The 19,663-nt window shown below is 34.1% G+C and overlaps 3 protein-coding genes across 12 annotated transcripts in view; 1 reads left to right on the plus strand and 2 right to left on the minus strand.

The window, feature by feature from the left end:
• Window positions 1-1,483: 1,483 nt before the first annotated feature.
• Window positions 1,484-5,347, plus strand: LOC118049782 (probable plastid-lipid-associated protein 12, chloroplastic). 2 transcript variants are annotated; one of them, XM_073410721.1, is made up of 11 exons: window positions 1,484-1,793; window positions 1,870-1,923; window positions 2,276-2,350; window positions 2,871-2,912; window positions 3,412-3,603; window positions 3,758-3,841; window positions 3,939-4,031; window positions 4,581-4,634; window positions 4,745-4,824; window positions 4,902-5,009; window positions 5,105-5,347. In XM_073410721.1, exons 1-11 carry the CDS (start codon window positions 1,542-1,544, stop codon window positions 5,190-5,192), a joined length of 1,122 nt encoding a protein of 373 aa, XP_073266822.1. In that variant the 5' UTR covers window positions 1,484-1,541; the 3' UTR covers window positions 5,193-5,347. The 2 variants fall into 2 exon arrangements, with proteins under 2 accessions (XP_073266822.1, XP_034915785.1); XM_035059894.2 differs by having other exon boundaries at window positions 1,485-1,793; window positions 2,871-2,990.
• A 2,313-nt stretch (window positions 5,348-7,660) lies between these two features.
• On the minus strand, window positions 7,661-10,869 carry LOC118049748 (uncharacterized). 7 transcript variants are annotated; one of them, XM_035059830.2, is made up of 4 exons: window positions 9,103-10,869; window positions 8,539-8,572; window positions 8,394-8,442; window positions 7,661-8,128 (listed from the first exon to the last, which is right to left on the minus strand). In XM_035059830.2, the coding sequence occupies exon 1, from the start codon at window positions 10,608-10,610 to the stop codon at window positions 9,453-9,455; it is 1,158 nt and encodes a 385-aa protein (XP_034915721.1). In that variant the 5' UTR covers window positions 10,611-10,869; the 3' UTR covers window positions 7,661-8,128; window positions 8,394-8,442; window positions 8,539-8,572; window positions 9,103-9,452. The 7 variants fall into 7 exon arrangements, with proteins under 7 accessions (XP_034915721.1, XP_034915720.1, XP_034915719.1 ...); XM_035059829.2 differs by lacking the exon at window positions 8,539-8,572; XM_035059828.2 differs by lacking the exon at window positions 8,539-8,572 and having other exon boundaries at window positions 8,341-8,442.
• Window positions 10,870-16,036: 5,167 nt separating this feature from the next.
• LOC118049742 (callose synthase 9) overlaps window positions 16,037-19,663 on the minus strand; it is a 37,192-nt gene continuing 33,565 nt past the window's right edge. For 2 of the 3 annotated variants that reach the window (XM_035059818.2, XM_035059820.2), the window contains 8 exons: window positions 19,397-19,510; window positions 19,220-19,308; window positions 18,977-19,135; window positions 18,796-18,898; window positions 17,734-17,853; window positions 17,508-17,558; window positions 17,223-17,405; window positions 16,037-16,536 (listed from right to left, as the gene is read on the minus strand). In XM_035059818.2, coding sequence (XP_034915709.1) covers window positions 16,300-16,536; window positions 17,223-17,405; window positions 17,508-17,558; window positions 17,734-17,853; window positions 18,796-18,898; window positions 18,977-19,135; window positions 19,220-19,308; window positions 19,397-19,510 — 1,056 coding nt within the window. In that variant the 3' untranslated portion in view covers window positions 16,037-16,299. Of the gene's footprint in view, window positions 16,537-17,222; window positions 17,406-17,507; window positions 17,559-17,733; window positions 17,854-17,953; window positions 18,052-18,795; window positions 18,899-18,976; window positions 19,136-19,219; window positions 19,309-19,396; window positions 19,511-19,663 lie in introns of those variants that run through there. The other variant, XM_073411819.1, reaches the window with a different exon arrangement.

The following is a 19,663-nucleotide window of genomic DNA, read 5'->3' on the forward strand; positions in this document are numbered from 1 at the left end:
ATAGTGGTTGTCAAATAGATCAGTTGGGTTCGGATCAAGAGCTGTAGTCTTGTTCCCATCATCGGTTAGTGGACATGGATTCTGTAGACAGATGCCCTACTTGATTCCATTGTAACGTCCGGAGAACCAGATCCCGAGAAGTTGAACAATCTGTAGTTGAAGGTAGCCCTTTTTGCTAGTCCAATTGTGTGAGCACCTTAATGAAATTACATAATATCCGATTTTCAGATTAATGAAATTATGCATGTAATTTACTGTTGAAGAACAAGTCCTTGTTGCACGCAGCGTGGATGCAGTTCTCGTCAAGCGGATACTATATTATATCTGATAAGGCCATATGAGGTGATCTTGTTCCTATCTCCCTCTCAAAAGCTAACTTATGCTCTGAGGCTTTCCCTCCTACTTATAACTCTCCATCATCCCCTTCCACAACCGACATGGATAACCCAACAGGTCATACATTCGTGACAATATTCAAACATACTCCATCAAAACTACGAATAGTGTCCATATTCTCTTCTTCCGAGCAGAACTTTCCATGATTTCCCCCCTCTCTGCCGACATATTGTAGTTCAAAATCATCTACAAATACTGCATATTTTACTTGATAAACAGAGAATATTGGACTAACACCACTACACTGACTTTCCACATAACTTTTTATTGCATCAACAACTTCAAATCCCCTTGCTGAATTTAGGTTCGGCAGGGAAAACTTCTCATCATCATCATCTCCTTCATTGACAGGGAAAAAAATATTTTTGAAGTGTTGTTTAAGTTTATTGATCGAATTATAGTTTTTAGCCTCTTTTTATTTTGTTTATTCAGATTCTGGCAGTCATAAGTTAACAGGGACTCTGAATCATTACTCCTAAAAAAACAAGCATGATCCTCTAGACAGTCGAGAGGTTCCCTTTTTTGTTGCTCAGGCTACTGATTTTATTATTAGATCCCCTATATTTAGTCAGCTCTTCAATTGGGTCCCTCGGTTAACTTCCATCGACCATAAGTGACTGTTATCTGATGTAATAATGGGCACCTAAACGACCGGCCCAATTTTGCACCCTTACATCAGCATATCAGAGGGATCTAATTGAGAAAACAATGAAAGATGGGGGAACCAATTGAGAATATCGATGGTTTGGCAACTACAATGAGAAACTTCAAATAGGGAGACTAATTTGAGATTTGCCAACAAGAAATTAAAATCAGGGCATGAGAAATTTATGGAGCTTACAAAAATCAATTAACAAGCAAATTGATCAGTTGTCATCCTTTTTCATTGGTGACGTGGATCATTTCTCATCTTTTCCATCCTTCAAGTGACTAGAATTTACTTTGTACCATTGCTAGCTGCTTAACTAACTGCCAAACATAAGATGGCGCTAAGGATAACGGACACCACGTGTCAGACTGAGAGCATACCACGTGTCAAAATCCCATTAAGATATTTTTCTCATCTGGTTCCTTAAAGACCACTAACCAACTTAACTGAACAAACACTCTTGTCTTACTAGATTCTTCGCTCCAACAAAATAAAAATGGCTCTAAAATTTCATGCTGCCATTAATTTAAGCTTGCAACTGAGCCCATCTCCTACATTATTTGCACCATCATTTTGTAAGCCTCGGAAACTCTTGAAATCATCAGTAAAAAAAACTCATGTTTGTCAATCCTCTCTTGTTGATGAACAACAGCAGCAAATTTCATTCAATGAGCAAGAAAATCAGCTGATAAATGCCCTTGTTGGAATCCAAGGCAGAGGGAAATCAGCATCCCCCCAGCAACTCAATGTACGTCTTCTTGTTTTCCCTCTATTTCTTGATGAGATGTTGTGATTGTTTTAAATGTAATGTGACTTTTTGTCAGGAGGTGGGACTTGCAGTTAAAGTTCTTGAAGGCTTGGAAGGAGTGTCTGAACCTGTAAGTGATAAGTTTTTGGAATCTTGATTAGTGGGATTTCTCTTGTTCTTTTTTTTTCTTGTATATAATTCCAGATTTTGATTAAAATTGTTAAAGTTTGATAGGTTTCTTTTTGTTTTTGGGTTTTATGTCAATGTTTGTTTACTTTGGAAACTAGAGTAAATCAAATTAAAGGTAGTTTATGTTTGTTTGCAGCATGATTGATTTCATAAGATTAGTTGGAGTCATCTGTAATTAGCCTCAAAAATTGACAAGTAAATTATTTTGGAATAATGGGAGGGGCAGATGAAATTGTAATGATGTGTTGGATCTTGTGATTGTTATGAATTCTGATGATTCTGAGCACCCACAGACAGGCTCGAACTTGATCGAAGGTCGGTGGCAATTAATGTTTACGACTAGACCTGGGACAGCATCTCCAATTCAGGTTAGATTGCAATTTGTTGCCATACATTTTTGTTGTGCTTTTCATGTAACTTAGTTCCTTAGTGAAAAATATTGGAATTTGTCCTAATTTTCATGTGACAACATTGGGATTGGATCTACTTTTCTGGTGCTTTTGTGTCATTAGACAATTTAGAAATCATCCTAGTAATATAAAACTATTTTTAATACATCAGTTTTTAAATTAAAAAGGTTGTTTAATATAATATCATAATTTTAATCATGAATTCTAATTTCTCCGCTCTTACTTTATCTTTAGTGTAGGTTTGTACAAGTTTCGAGTCTAATAAAACTTTTTCCCGAGAAAGTATTAGAAAGTAATATAAAATTATTCTTAAATTTCACCGAATAGTTTAAAGTTTCGGTTTGAAATATAGGTTTTTTTAACAGAAACTCCAAAATCGCAAAGTGGATTTGCTGGGTTGATACCATTTTGAATAGCATACATTTCTCCCAGTGCATTTTGTGCTCATTCTGGTCATGTGCTTTGCAATATGCTGCAGAGAACATTTGTTGGTGTTGACTTCTTCAGCGTATTTCAAGAGGTATACCTTCGGACAAATGATCCTCGTGTGTCCAACATTGTAAAATTCTCAAATGCTATAGGCGAGCTGAAAGTAGAGGTATGAATATCTTTTCTGGTAAGTTATAAGCTTTTCCACCAGAAAAGTCTCATTAGCCACCTCGATTAAGCGATGTGAGGGACGAGCCAGTCAGCCCGATCCCATCAAGTCATTTCACTCTAGTCATCTTTTCATTTTTGAAAGCATGACGTTAGAATAGAAGAAGGGACTAGGACAATCAGCATAGATGCAATGGTTTCTCCTTTAACCTTAAGAAGTATCTGACATGCAAATGCATCTTCAGAGCTATGCAAAAATGCTTTGACTAGGTATTTTTCTCTTTTAAATGATGCATTTAGTGAACCATGTAGAGGTTATAGCCCCAACTTCCATGCATCTGAAGTTCATGTTTCAAGCTTTGTTATGAATGATGACCCACTCCTCTTTCTCTTGCACCATGGACATTTCATTTTTCTCTCAGGCAGCAGCAACAATTGAAAATGGAAAGAGGATCCTTTTCCAGTTTGACAGAGCAGCCTTTTCTTTCAAATTTTTACCATTTAAGGTTCCATATCCAGTGCCATTTAGGCTTCTTGGTGATGAAGCAAAGGGCTGGCTGGACACCACATACTTGTCTCCATCTGGAAACCTTCGCATCTCGAGAGGAAATAAGGTATGTAAGAACTACATGATCTTGAGCATACTAAATTCAGTGTATATGCTGTCACCTTCTCTATTGGTGGGTGGTAGGTACTAATGATATTGGTTCAGAAGTTTTCTTTTGGTTTCATTTGCTGAAGTCATCAAGCAATGTTTCTGTAGTGCAGGGCACCACCTTTGTGCTCCAAAAGAAAACTGAACCTAGACAAAGATTGCTGTCAGCAATTTGGACAGGAACCGGAGTTCTAGAGGTAAAATTACAATCGTCTTTCTAGACCCTGTCAGAGGACGTGCTTTGTTAGCCAATATAGCTCCACGTTGCTAATTACAGAGCTATAACCTTTGCAGGCAATCGATGAATTTATAAAGTTAAATCAGAATGTTGCTAAAGATGAAATGGAACTCATCGATGGAGAGTGGCAGATGATATGGAGTTCACAGGTGATTGTGTGATGATGATTGCACAGATTTATTTATTTAATGAAAGAAACTTAAATTGCCAATAAAATTATTTTTAAAGTCTTATCTAATAGTTAAAGTTTTTCTATTATAATGGTTTTCTGATATCTATCAAAACCTAAATGATTAAAATCTCACCATTGCATTTTATCTAATTAAATTATACAAATTAAGTAGAAAATAGCGGTGAGTTCGTGAAAATTTCAAGTTCAAGAAATTTTACTTGAAAAAATATATCAAAAAATAATATACAATTGTTTTTTAAACCTCACCTAATAGCTTAAGTTTTTTGGTTGAGATTGTTTTTTAACATGGAAATCATCACCATGAATAATGTCTCTAGATGGTAGTTAAAGGATGCTCATAATCTATTGTTCAATCATTCAAATTCAAGCAACTTTCTTCTTATAATGCTTTCAGATATTAAATTTAAATTTTGTACTTGTCACTGATTCTTAATGAGCTCTTAATATGATTTTTTTTTGTCAGTTCTACTTTACCTAGATCCAAATAGCAATTTTTATGATGCAGATGGAGACAGATAGTTGGATAGAGAATGCTGGCAGAGGTCTAATGGGAAAGCAGGTAAGCACAAAGGATGTCAATATTCTTCCTCATGTTAAATCTTTCTGTATGCTCAATCTTCTTTACAAATCACATCCTAACTCCCTCACCCTCTACTCCTGCCATTTCAGATTGTCACAAAGAACGGACAGTTAAAGTTCGTCGTCGACATCTTGCTCGGTGTCAGGTTCTCCATGACAGGAACATTTGTGTAAGTCTCTCAGCACTTTGTGGGGATCTACAGAGAAGAAATGCAAGTAAAACTGACACGGCACAAACTATTTGCAGGAAATCAAGTCCCAATACATATGATGTTAAAATGGATGATGCAGCCATCATTGGTGGCATGTTTGGACTCCCTGTGGAGATGGAAACCAAGATTAACCTAGAGTTGCTGTAAGATTTCTGGTCTTGGTACTATCAAATTGCATGATTCCATGATGGTTTTCTCCGCTGACCATTAACAAGAGACGGTATACATGTTGTTGCAGATACAGTGATGATAAAATCAGAATCAGTCGAGGGTACAAAAACATTGTGTTTGTGCATGCACGAACAGATGGAACGAGGCAGAAATAAACCAATTGGTGGATCAACCAAGGAGAATTTGCATCTTGTTTCTGTCATTTTTCTTGATGCATCTTTGACAGAATATTAGAAAGAGGAAATTGTGAGTGTTCTTATTCAATTTGTATTACATATATACAGCATACAGAACATTGGTTTTCCTTTTATTTTCCCTTCCCTCTTTTTTCCCTTGTGTAGAAAATTGAACTAATAATAGTATACCTGCTTGTCAGCAAAATGGAGATAAAATCTGATGGATTTTTATGAAATTCAGGAGTAAATATTAATACTTGATGAATCCGTTTTGAAGAGATAAACGGATATAATAATAAAAAAAAATGATAAGAATATTTTCACGTTGAACAAGTATTATTTTCAAGGAGTCGTTTGGTATTATTTTTATTTGTGGAAACAAATACATAAAAATGATTTGTTATTGATTTTTTTTAATGAAAAAAATAAAACCAACTATTATCAGAAGTTTTTGAAACACTTTATTTTTTGAGAATCTTATAAAATAGTTGGTTTCTATATTTTTAATAAAAAAAATTATCTTTTATTTAGATTTTTGAGAACAAAAACGGAAAACAATAATAAAAACTACAACCCCAAACAAAAACAAAACGATAATAATTTTGGGAGACAGTGACTCTACTTCTATGATCAGCATATGTGCGTTGAGCTAATAGCCCATGAAAGTTGGCCAATCAAACCCATCTTTAAGCCTAGCCTTTTGGTTTGCTTTAAAACCATGGGAACTCATCTGCAATAGGCAATATTTGGGCCCTAAAACCTTCCATACGCAACCTTTCATGTTAATTTTGTGATTGAATTAAAAAAAAAAAAAAAGATTTGAATTTATAATTTAAAAACTATCTCAACCTGTAGAGAATTTAAACTAGTGAGGTGCCACTATATAATTTATATTATTAACTAATTTTAATTAAAAAAAATAAAATAAGATGATAAGATTCAAATTTGTAATTGAATGATTATTAAAATTATGATATTATATCAAAAAAATTAATCTAAAAATTTAAATAGATAAATAGAGTGTTTTATTCTCTTATAAACCTTCATTTATAACAAAAAGAAAATCTACCTTTCTATATAGAATCCCACTATCAACAATAATAACTAGCCATGTTAAAATGCTAAAATTATATATATATTCTAAAAAGAAAGGCCACCAACTAACAAGTAATTGCAGCATGCAGCAGCCGCTATGATGTCAGGTCTCCGAGGGAAGAGCTATCGGATATAAATATGGTGCGAAAGGAAGGAATAAACCGCAGGCATGTGAGGGTCTATTTATCAATACATAATCAAATCCATCCAAGTCAATTACTTTTATAATAATAATAATAATAATAATAATAATTTATTATTAAATATTAACTCAATTATATTTAATCAAGGCAATTAAATTAATTAAGTTTTATCAAAGTTAATATTTTATTCAATTTAAATAAGAATTTAAATCAACCAAATTTTAAATCCTGAATCATTGGAGTCAACCTAACGTAAGTTGGATTTAACAAGGGAAAAAACAAATAGAAAAAAAGGGCAAAGACCCTTCGTGCGAGCCAATGGCAGAAATTGAAACCGTTAAAAGAATTGCATGCGTGACCCGTTGCCTTTACCCCTTTGAGCTTTATAAGAACCTGTTTGGCAACACGGCTAGATGCCCATTTGTTTAAATATATATATATATATATATATATATATATATATATATATATATATATATATATATATATATATTGAAAAACAACAATGCGTAACCAACATCAATACAATTCTTCCTTGTAAAATCAGCCTCCTGGCTGAAAACCTTAACCAGTATAGGTTACAAATAAATGAAAAGGACTTATTATTTAATTTTTTGATAAAAATTTTTAATCAAAACAATATCCTCTAATTTTTTAAAAACAAGTTTGAAGAGATAAACTTAGTATGATATTTTAGTCTAGGATTTTCTTCGATCAATTCAACCAGGTTATTAAATCCAACATCCATTACTTAGCTCGAGTAGCTCGAGTTAAATCGGATCAATCAAAACTGATATTGTTTTTTAAAAAAAAATTAAATCAAATTAAATTTTGATAGAATCATAATGTAATGAATCATTTTTTGTCAACTTTTTTTTAACACCTAACCCGGGCCCAACTGACAAATAGCACAACTACTAACCCAAGAAGATATCTTGGGGGCAAAAAACATAAAGTGTATTTAGCATCCTTTTTTCTCGTGAGCTTTTTCTTTGCCAAGTAATATTAAGCAACCTAGTCTTTTTTTTACATTACTTCAGGCCCAAAGATCAAGACTTTGTTTGCCAACCAAACTAAGGTAACGCGGTCTACACAGAAGGGAAATAGCCATCAATTGAAGTAAGGCCAGCTCTGTAACCACACGAAGAGTGCATTTGCTCTTTAGACAAAATTTAAAGGAAAAATCTTAGTCTTCTCATGCTGCTGTGATGTTTGAAAGATTCTTATGGAAATAATTAAAAGTATACTCTACTATAGGACCCCTTGTATCCAAAGGAAAAAAAAAAACAAATCATGAAAGGTTGCTTCGTGGATTAGCCACGCATCTTGGAAGCTGGGTTTTCAAGGTTCAAGCACACAGGAAACAAGGATTTGGCCTTTCCTTGATTTCAAAGATTAAGCAAGAAACCCACGGTTCTACACCATGAATGATGCCCCCACAAAAACTGTAAATGTTAATTACCTATCACTCGATCCATGTCTAGATTATAGACACATAAGCTAGCATAGCATGAGCATGAATTCTGTCAAGATTCGACAAATAACATAGTACTAACAATGAACCTGATACGGCAGACAAACAGTTGCTGCCATCTTCTTGTCGGGTAAAGGAATGCAGGAACGCAGCTCAAGGCAGACGGTGAGAGACCAAAAGTGTCGAGCTGAATGTATCTTTGACTACAAACAACAATAAGCAATAACAGTTATTGGCATCAAAGTACAAGTTCAGCACTAATAAGCAAAGTTCGAAGAGCAACACCCAACCAAATCTCCCAGCATTCTCAAATTGGAAACTGTAATCAGTCTCAGATGGGAAAGTTTTATTAGAATCTCCAACAGCTGGTTTTCTACTTCTAATCATATCTGGAATCAGAAAGTAATAAACCTACCATCCACTATCACTCAATCATGTTAACTTTTTATGGCTACATGTCATAACAACCTGGGATTTCAGAGGGAGAAGTTCTTCAGGCTCAAAAGTTTCAGATCTCCTGAGAAAACCAAAGAAACAATAATAATAATAAAAAAAGGCCATTTAGTAATTAAGTACATAAACATGAACAAAATGGTAACAATTATAAAGGTACATGTGCACGGATCAGAACAGCTGGCCTCCCTTCCCTGCAATCAAGAATTGAAATAATACTAGAAAAGTAATCACAACTATAGCAAGGATAATTTGGATAAAACATTCAGAGAGGCATTCCATGGAAAGGAAAAAAAAAAAAAAGCAAACGCGGTAGAAATGTTTATGGAATTAGACAAAAGAAAAGCCAGAGTACATCATGGTTAGAGATTTACGCCACATGTTCCAGGTTAAATCCAGCTCAAAAGCCATAAAATGCAACATACAGATTTATGCTTTTAACAGAACTAACATTCACACTAGCCCCCCATTACCCAAACCCTCCCACCCAAATACCACCCGCGGTAGCCTAAAAAGGACAACAAGATACAACCTACTTCCTAGGTTTTGTAATCTGAACAAGGGAAAATTGGGGGATCAAAACAAATCCTCCCTTATTTCCTCCTTTCAGACCAACAAAACATAAAAGAGAAAAAAAAAATTAAACAAAATCTAAAAAGATCACATTTATCCTTTGTGCAAAGACATGAACATGATATACCATCTATTCAGAGAAGAGACTTACATTAACGCGGGACAAAAGATTAGTCACCATCGCCATTGCTCTTCTCCAAGGACACTTGATTATCATTAGAAGTGTCCTCCTTTGAAACCATTTTGTCTTGCACAACCCTGTTGTCAGCAGTATCACCTTTAGACAGGCTCTTCTCCACCTTTGAAACCAGACGGTCTGGTAAAAGTTAGCTTTCCCTCTTCATCATTTGCTTGATCAACCTTCACTGTTTCTGCATCAGTAGCTACAAAATCGTCTCCTTTTTCTACATCATTAACAAATCCACTACCCGCCTTCTCATCCTTAACCTCATGCTTCATGATAGCTTGATCATCAGTGCATTTTCTTCCATACAAACATCATCACTCCCCTTCCTCCTTATCAACATTACCAACATTCCTCCCTACTCTCTCCATCTCCACCCACTTCATCACCTCCTCGTTACCGTCGTTAGCTACAGTATTCACACCAATATAAGATCCTCCATCACTCTCATTCTCAGAAACATTCTCCACAACCTCCTCATTAACATCTTCCAAAACCATAGCACTACTGCTACTCTGACCATGCTGCTGATGGCTCTCCAAAAACTGCAACCTCATCCTCAAATCCCCTAACTCACTCTCCATCAAAAACAACCTCTCTTTCAAAGTCAAATTCTCCTCTTCCAATTGCGCTATATGCGTGTCCTGATCATCAACCCTATTCTCCAAAACATTATTATTATTATTATAAATATACTCCCCACCAACACCACCACCACTCGGATAAATCATCTCAAACCTACTCAAATCATGATCCAGTCTTCTTTCCACTTCCACATGCTCTTCCACATCACTCTCCTCATCATCCTCATCATCCTCACTCGCTTCATTTCCAGGGGATCTCAACCTAATCAACCCCTTCATCGATCCATACCCATCAACACCCCACTCCTCTTTCGCCATATCACCTAACACCTCCCTCGAAGGCGAAAACATCGGAGTTGGCAACATTGCCGGAGTCACCGGACACGGAGAAACCAACGAAGCAATCCCACCAGATTTTTTCGCCCGGATAATAAACGACGTCGTATTCCTCGGCGCATAAGGCGCGAAGCGATTATTAAATTTCTTCTTTGGATGATAATATTTCCGCGCTTTCATTCTGTTTTGTGTTTGCAATTCATTCAAACTCGGTGGCTTATACCCTCCGCCACCGCCGCCACTAACACCACAAGATAAACCAGGGTTATTATTGGAATTTTCCATTCTTTTGTTGTTGTTGGCATTTTTACCCTTCCAGCTGCTGCTGTTGCTGCTGCTTCTAGGCTTTGAAGGAACAAAATTATTATTAAACTTCGACGGATTTTGAAACTTCTTGAAAGGTCTCTGGTTCATCATCATCATCATCAACGGCTGTGGTTGATTCATGGCTTGACTGTGACTCAACATCTGTAATTGAAGATGAATCGGCGGTGGCTGACCCATCAATTGCGGTGGCTGCTGATTCATGATTGACGGTGATGGCTGATCGTTCATTATTCAAACCCTAAGACAAAAAAAAAAAAAAGAGGCTCGGTTTTGACGTACAAAAATCTTGATTAGCAAATTAGATTTGCAAGTAAGATCAATTCCCGTCTACTAAGAAGAAGAAGATGAGAAATTAAAGATCAGATCGAAAAACCCTAAAAAGATAGGATTTTTTTTCGACTTTTTAAAGCTTCTTTAATTTGTTCTTAATTTTAGATCTAGAGAATTCCTGGTTAATTTTTTATTTTTAGGGCTGTGTTAATGTGTTAGCGGTGGGGTATATAGGGGCTGTTTATATAGGGATAAAGGAGATTTATGGCGGTTGGATTTGGGGGTTTTTTAATGGACGGTGGAGATGAAAGGACGTGTCGGTTTGAAAGGGTTTTGATTTGACTGCTTGAAGGCGATAAGTAGGGAAATTGCAAACTAGTCTTTGTTTTCTATGGGCTTAGGGTTTGGTTTATGAGATATTGAATATTTGAAGGGACTCTGCAACTTGGTCCTTCAGAGTTTTTGTATTTAATAACCATTGTAGAAGTACTTCTATGTTTCTTTTTGAAAGAATTTTGGGTTTTGGATATTAATCTAAAACAATCCCTTTCAAATTAGTATTTTCAATACTATTAATATGAATAAATAGCATTACTTGAACATTATGAGCTACTCAATGTTAGAGTTTTTTTTATTTAATAGCAAATTGTACTCTTGATTTATTTTTTACTGGATAATTGTTTGCATTATGTTGCAAGTTGAATAAAAAAAATTCAAAGCAAATATAATATCTAGAATGATATTTTAAAAAAATATTAAAATGATAACATGTTATATCGACTTGGATTAACTCAGATTAATTAACCTGTCAAATCTGTTATCCAAATCATGAGGTCATAATAATCCTATTAAAAGCAAATTAAAAAAAATATTAAACTCAATTCTCAATCAACCCAATATTAAAGGGTGAAAATTAAAACAAAATTCAATTAAAAAAAGAGTCAAATCAACTCGGTTAATCTATCAGACATAGATCATGAAATGAGGAAAATCTTAAAGAAAGAAAATCAAAATAAATTATAAAACTCAATTATCAATCAATCCAATATTTAATGGTGAAATTAAAAAAAATCATCTCATTCAATCGACCAACTTGTGACTCGGGTTATGAGACTGAGATAATATCATCAATTGCAAACCAAAACAAATTATGAAGCCTAATTCTCAATTAACTTAATATTGAATGATGAACTTCAATAAAATTCAACTAAAAAAAAAACAATAAAAACCCAAGTCAGCTGACCTAACCTATGACTCAAGCCATAATACCGTGATAACCACTTAGAAAGCAAATAAAAAAATTATAAATTTTAATTCCTAATGAACTCTAATTTTCAAGGATTACATTGAAAAAAAATAAAAAAAAACATATGGCGTAAACTTGGGTTAATTTACCAAACTCATGGCAGAAGACTGTGATAACTACATAGAAAGCAATTCAAAAAACAATTATAGAGTCTAATTCTCAATCAATCTAATATTAAAGGATAAAATTAAAAAAAAATAGATAAAAAAAACAACTCGAGTCAACACGACTATAACTCGTAAAATTCATAACCCGAATTATGAGACTAGAATAACTTAATAGAAAGAAAATCAAAACAAATTATGAAGCTCTATACCCTATAAATTCAATATTGAAAGATAAAATTAAAAAAAAAAATACCTAAAAAATTTAAGAATCAAAGTGAAAAAAAACTTGGCTTTTCATTGTTTATTGCTATAATGCTATGGTGAAAAGCTAAACACTTTTAATATATGTTAATATATTAAAATTAATTTCGTCTTTCTTTTATTGTGTTTAAATAAATTGTTTATGTATTAATTTAAGGAATAATTATGTGTGAAGCATAGAAGAGTGCATCTTATTAAGCAAGTTAACCCTTTTGAATTTTAGATTTAAAGTTAGTTAATAGATACCGATTATTTAAACTGATCATGTAAAATTCTTTTTTGGGAGAAGGGAATACAAAGAGGGAAAGAATGGAATGAGTGAAAATTAAGAGAGAGAAAAGTAACATACTTTCATGGTGGTGATACTTAGAGGTGGCTTGGGTGGTAAGCAAGGAGGGAAATGACATGGGACATATATATATATATATATATATATATATATATATATATATATATATATATATAGTTAATGTTTTAGAATAAAGATAATAAAAATAATACGGTGAAGATATAAAAATAAATATTAATAAGATAATTTGATATAAATTTTTATGTTTTCAGAATAAAAACATATAAATATTTTTTTTTATTGTAAAACAGTAATCAAATGTTTACGAAGAAGGGAATAAGTACTATTTCTCACTTCTGTTCTTGTTCCCAGCTTACAATGAGGAAGATCGTGTGATGATTTTTGTAGGCTTTTCAATAAACCTTATGATATACCTGTCGGTCTAAAGATTAAACCCCAGATTTTCTTTTTTTGCCTCAATATTCCCCGTATATATTCTAACCAAAGATAATCACCTAACCTTAAACGGCATCTAACCTAATCTCTGCAACAAGCAACGATATTTTATGATAAACACCTAACCTTCATTCCAGTTTGTTATAGCACTCAAAAGATTTTTTTTTTTTTTTTTTTTTTTTATCAAATATCGTCTTTCAATAAATACATGCCACGACCCTGTAAAGAAACAACAGAACCTTGTTACACTGACAAAATATTCTAATAAAGTAGGAGTTTATTGTACAGATCAAATCTAGATTTAAAATCTAGATATGAATTGCTAACATTCTAAGAAACAAAGGAAGGAAATAAAATGGAGAACCAGGGAGATGAAGGGCTGCCATTGGTGAATTATTTTTTTTAAGAGAACTCAGAGGGAGGAAAGAGAGAAAACTTGACTACGGCGTATATACGAGTATATACTGGTATACCACACGAAAGAAATACTACGACACTGAGTACCATATAAAATGCTCTTGCTAGTTGAAAACGATGCTTTAGATCTGTGTGATAAAGTGTCCATTTAACGAACTCTTGGGCACAAAAGATTCAAGTGTGAGTGAACTCATCAATGAAAAGGGCTCTTTGTGCTTCAGTAGGTTGAGAGATGTGGTGGAATCCATTGCACTGCATGCGTTCGTGGTTGCTGATGAGCGAGCTTCTAAGAAACCACAGAGAGGAGGAAACAAGAACACCAGCATCTCGTAAAGGGAGGAGCCATTGATTCTCGTCTTTTTCTCGCTTATTATCTGTTTTGACCCTTTCTATCGTAGTTGTTAAATTTGATTAATTCTCGTGAGTTTGGTCTAAGAGATTTATGACTTTCAAACTTAATTTGGAATGAGTTTTGAATTGAATTGAAAAGTAAGAAATTGACCTGGCCAAGTAAATTTCAAGAAAAATTCGAGGAAAAGCTGGCGCATGAAAAATCTTATTGAAGATTCTCAATCAATTCTCACACAATTTACGACATGTATAGAATTATAATTAATTGTTCAACCTATGAGTGAAAGCGAAATTCTAGAAAAAAAGATACTGGGTTAGATTTTACGAAAAAGCAGGTGGTGAATATAGTGGCCATCAATCCAATCCAATCCCATCTGGTTGAGTAAGAATCACAGAAATGGGATAGTATTTAGTATCTAATCAACCCTCAAACCTTAATATTCTTTTTCTGTCAATGTCACTCACGTGAACATCTTCAGGTCACACCACGAGACTATGCATGATAAGATTAGAAGAAGAACGGTATATAAAAGAATGGGAATCTCCAACCAGTTCTTCAAAACGACCGTGCATATATAATCCTAAGAGATGGGTGCCTCTGGCTGTCTTTAGCACATGGCGGCACAACATCCGTTGCCACCGTGTGTTCTTGAAGCTAAAGCCATACAAGAAAGGTAGTGTGGCCTTGAGGAAGAATTTTAAACTTAATCCTAGGTATTACAGACCATATCAAATTAGCAGGAAGAAGATTGGGGCAGTAGCTAATGTACTGAAATTGCCTGAGAGAAGAAGTGGTGTCCTCTAGATTACCAGTAATAGATGGAGGAAGGATGGAAGTTCTTCCTGTTACAGTGTTGGATAGGAATAGAGTAGCAGCAGCTGGCTTGATTCAAGAGGGGAGTGCTGTTACAACCTTCAGGGGAAGAACAAGAGCTACACATTAATAGTGTGGTGGTTAATTGACAGTGAAGAGGCTGTTAATGACAGTAACTGTTAGTACATGAATATGAATAAGACCTGTTTGTTTGCTGCTGGAAAATATATTTTTTTAAAAAAAGTGAATTCTAAAAATGAATTCTAAAAAAATAAATTATTTTTTTATATTTGGTAACTAAAAAATAAATTGAAAAATACTTTCTAGTGTTTGGTTGTATCATGAAAAATAAGCTAGAAAATAAATTATTAATATTTTTTTTTTTCAAGTTTATTAAAATAATAAGAATCAAATCTTACAAATTAAAAAGTTGAATGAGAATAAAAATTGAAAAAACATATAATTTCATAAATTATCTCAAATAAAATTAATAATAATCAAAATAACAAAGATCAAATCTAAAAAATAAAGAAATTAAAATAATAATAATTAACATTTCATAAATTATTTCAAATAAAATAAGTAACAATCAAAAGAATAAGAATCAAATTTAGTAGATAAAAAATTTCAATTAAAAAATAATAAAAGAAAAGCAAATAACAATTATAAAAATAAAGATCAAAATTAATATAAAAATTAAATTTAAAGGGATGAAATTAAAAAATAAATATTCAAAACAAAATATATACATCAATCAAAAATTTAAATACTAAATTTAATATAATCAGCAAATAATAATATTTCTAAATTTTCCACAACTTCCGGTCAAGACAAATTTTTTTATCTAGAAAGTATTTTTTATTGACCGAAAAGTATTAACCATTGATCAATTTTTTTTTATGACAAACAAACACAGAAAAATTTAAAAATTAATTTTTCAAAAATCACTTCCTAAAAACAAGCAAATGAAAAAGTTTGTTAAATGAAGGTCTGGTGATGTATATAAAGCCCATATGGAGATTGCGTGAGATACAGGTAATAACAGGGGAATTCTTTTTCTATCTTCTCTTCCTATTCTGTTCATTCCTTTTCCTTCTTCTATTTCATGAATCTTGCTAGGGTTAGGCTTAACATTCACTAAGCGACCCACAAGTTAACACAAACCCTTAATTAGGTGCATCCCGATATCAAACCATGCTCCAATCTAGTGCTATTTGATAAAATAAAAGAAAAAAAAATGCAAAGAGAAAAACAGAGTGAACTACTTGCTTGTGTGCTTATTAAGTAGAAGAATGTGCCAATTTGAACTTAAATGTAATAATAATAATAATAATAATAATAATAAAGGGTAATCAACAGCAATATACCACTGCTAAGATGGAATTAACAATCAATAGGGTTTTTCAGATTAGCCACTAAAGCACAAAATTTACGTGTTCAATCGGTTGAAAATTTTAGCTGAATATGTATACACATAACTAACCACAAACTGCGCAATGTTGTCCCCACGGAATCTAATATACAACAAATGCTACATTGCTATTCACGTAGCTAAAATGTAACCTAACTGGTTTGCTGCTATCACAGAGATATAGTAAGATCAAACCGATACTACTCGAAAAACAAAACTCTCCTTTAGCTGTTCATCATATCCCAGTATTGGGGTTGTTACCAGCAAGAATGAGAGAAATTTCCAGTCCTCGGCTGAAGGCCTGGTTGAACATGAGCCGGGTTTGGAAGGTTGAAACGAATGGAAACCAAGAAAAGAATGCTATTGGGATGAAGATCAGCATCCCCATCCCAGCATCGTATAGGCGGGCAATTGAACGGATGGATTTCCATAATCCCATCCGTTTAATTACAGGTTTCCAAGCAGATGCAATCTAAAGAGAGAGAGAGAGAGAAATTATAATCTTAAACAATGAGAGAAACAGGGAAGAATTGCATAAAAGATATACATAATAAACAATGTTCACAAACAAACCAGTTAAAGACAAACTACTTGTCCATGTTCTCCGCTCCCTCTTCCTTCTCTCTCAAGTTCGTACCGTATTGAATTAATTCAGGATGTCTATTATGATGTTTGATGCAGCACCCAAAAGCCCTTACATTCTTTTGTGTTTGATAGCATGGGATTGTTTTTCCAGATATGAACAACATGCGTAACTCATCTTACAGCAAGCAGTTTCATTGTTCTAGCATGACCACTCCGTGCTTATTCACTCTCACTTTTTTATTTTATTTTTTCATTTTGTGCCCCACCCCCCTGATAATTCTCACAAAGACAATTCATGAGAAAATAAAAGTTGACTAAATAGCCTACATGTATCTGATAAGATGTTTTTCTTTCCAAAGTTTTCGATGTTCACAGATTTACACAAGAAATAATCTGTCCTTGATGTTAAGCTCGCATATATCAAGATTACAGCACAGCAAAAGCAGCGACAAGAGTAGTTCAGAATTTCATCACTGGAGCATATGGAAATTTTTCTACTTGTGCTTCCAGGAAAGAAGATGAGTAAAGATAAGAATTAAAAGAAGAATGAAAAAGGTGATTCAGAAAACTCACGGATAAAATTCCCCATATAGTGGGAATAAATGCTAAGATGCTCGCAAATATGTCACTCACTGACAATTCTGTAAGCGCAACTGCAATAACTATACCAGCCAAAGCTAACATGAAGGAGACACCTTGTACAAAGCGCAACAAAAGTTGGAAATTGACAGAGACCTTCTGACTGAAAGTGAACACCTGTAATCAAAAGGTAAAGATGAATTGAATTACAAACAACATGACAAGCAAGTCTCATAATTAAAAGTACATAATTTGTGGCTGTGCAGCAATACTGCTCACCTTGAAAAGAATTATAAGGACAGCTAGCACAATCCATGAGAAGCCATACACCTAAGATACATCAAAAAGTGATTTCCCAAGAATAAGCAATGCATGTTAGATCAATGAATCTTATTTCATTTGGAGGACGAAACATATGAGGGGTAAAACTGCATTAAGAGGCAAAATAGCCTTTCAGAAGCCAAAGCATGTCCTGCATAAAGAGACATTTTAAGAGATGTATTACCGTTAATGATGTATCACTTCCTTGTATATGAAGCTTGTATACAACACCATACTGGAAGATAAAGAATCTTAGACTCAAAAGAGTCTCCATTATCCTCCCACTCAAAGTCCGAATATGTGCCTGTAAGATATTTTGAGGTCATTAACATGAAACAAGGTGAAATGCAAAAAAATAGAACATGCTAAATAAAAAGTGAAACATACAAGACTTGCATGGTTAAAGAAGATTTAAGTCACTTCAAGTAGTTTGGTAAAAGCTTGCTAAGTTGACCAAATTGCCCAACATCAACTGGACCATGTGTTCTGTACAATTGCTTTACTATTTTGACAAAAAAATAAATGGAATTAATTCTGGAATCTGGATTAACATGAAACAGCACTAAGAGCATTTTCACGATACTTTGATTAGAGCATAAAACAATACTGCTCGGTGTAGTCAAAAGCTAGCCAAGTGCTCACCCAGGTCTTAGATGAGAAGCTTTACCAGCATGTTCCCAATCAATTACGAGAGTAGCTTTACCAATGTGTTCGCAATCTTAAAGAAATGGAGCTTGTTTCTTTATTGCTCAGTTAGTTTTTGCTAAAAATATTCATTTCACGGATATCTGAACATTGCAATATCAACCAAAAGTTACAATCAAGTTTAGGTATTTTTGTTGCAGCTTTCCTTAGTTTTGCTAATTCTCCATATAGTTTATATCCCAGTTTTCTCCTCTCAGAATCTTGTAGGGCTGAAGCTTCTCTTATCCCCCCTTCTCTCCCTACTATGCATCCCAGTATTCTATCTTTGCACAGCCTAACAACTAGACAATATTATAGAAACAATTATACATAGCTGGAATCAAATGGATACTTGATGCTGCCCCTTATTTTCATTTATAGGGTATGCCAATGAACATCTGATAATGGCCAATGGTACCACTGAACCAAGGAGAGTCACTGTTAAATGCATGCATAGGAGTGGAGATTCTTTAGGGGAATTGGAGTGAAATTTCCCCTATGCATTTATTGAAAACATGAAAAAGGGAAAAACAAAGACATGTACAAAGAACAAAAGCAATACCAATTCTTCATCCCACCAAGCCTCCCAACTTTCTTGTCCCTTAACCCCAATTCCACCTCTGTAAAAAAGCCAATTTGTCCAATCCCTGAAGTCCTCCACTGTCCTAAAAGTTCAGCATTAAGGGTTACTCAACAAGGTGGCCAAAAAATACCCATAAATAAACATAAGAAACAGTGCTTACTTTTGCCACTCAAATCCAGATGGATTGAACAAATAGGGAGCAAAAAGCCAAGATAGAGCCATAAACCAACTGCTGACTGTAAGAAGAATGTAAGATAATGCACCGCCTTCATTATACCCGTATGCAAGGTACACGACCAGCAAAAGCACAACTTCTAGTCTGAAGATAAGAGGACAATCAAATGATTATTGCAGCTCAAGCATGCTCGCGCGCGCGCGCAGAGAGAGAGAGAGAGAGAGATACCCTTTGACAAAATGGCTGCGGGAGTAAAGCCTGTAGTTTTCAGAAAATCTAATATGGCGGACCACAAATCCACGACCAGTGGCTTGATACTAGTAGGAAAAAGAATATTATTGTAACAAATTCCACAGCACTAAAAACAAATAATAAATATTCAACATAGAAAATGATTGAACATACCCTTGCACCGCCATGAAGAATGGTCCTACCAAAATAATGTGATTTTGTGCCTAATGAAAATGTGAAGAAGACAGAGCCAAGCTGAAGCTGCATTGTGATGAAATTGACAACAGCCTGCAACATTAATCAGAAGATTAACACCACAACAATTTTTCAGCTCAGCAACAAATCAAAGAACATGAAGCTATGCAGAAGTTCATGTACTTAAAACTGTGAACCGTGAGCACATGAGTCAAGTAAGCTAATCAATGAATTACAGTAGTCTCA

The sequence above is a fragment of the Populus alba genome, chromosome 1 (genome assembly GCF_005239225.2).
Source record: "Populus alba chromosome 1, ASM523922v2, whole genome shotgun sequence".
NCBI lineage: Eukaryota > Viridiplantae > Streptophyta > Magnoliopsida > Malpighiales > Salicaceae > Populus > Populus alba.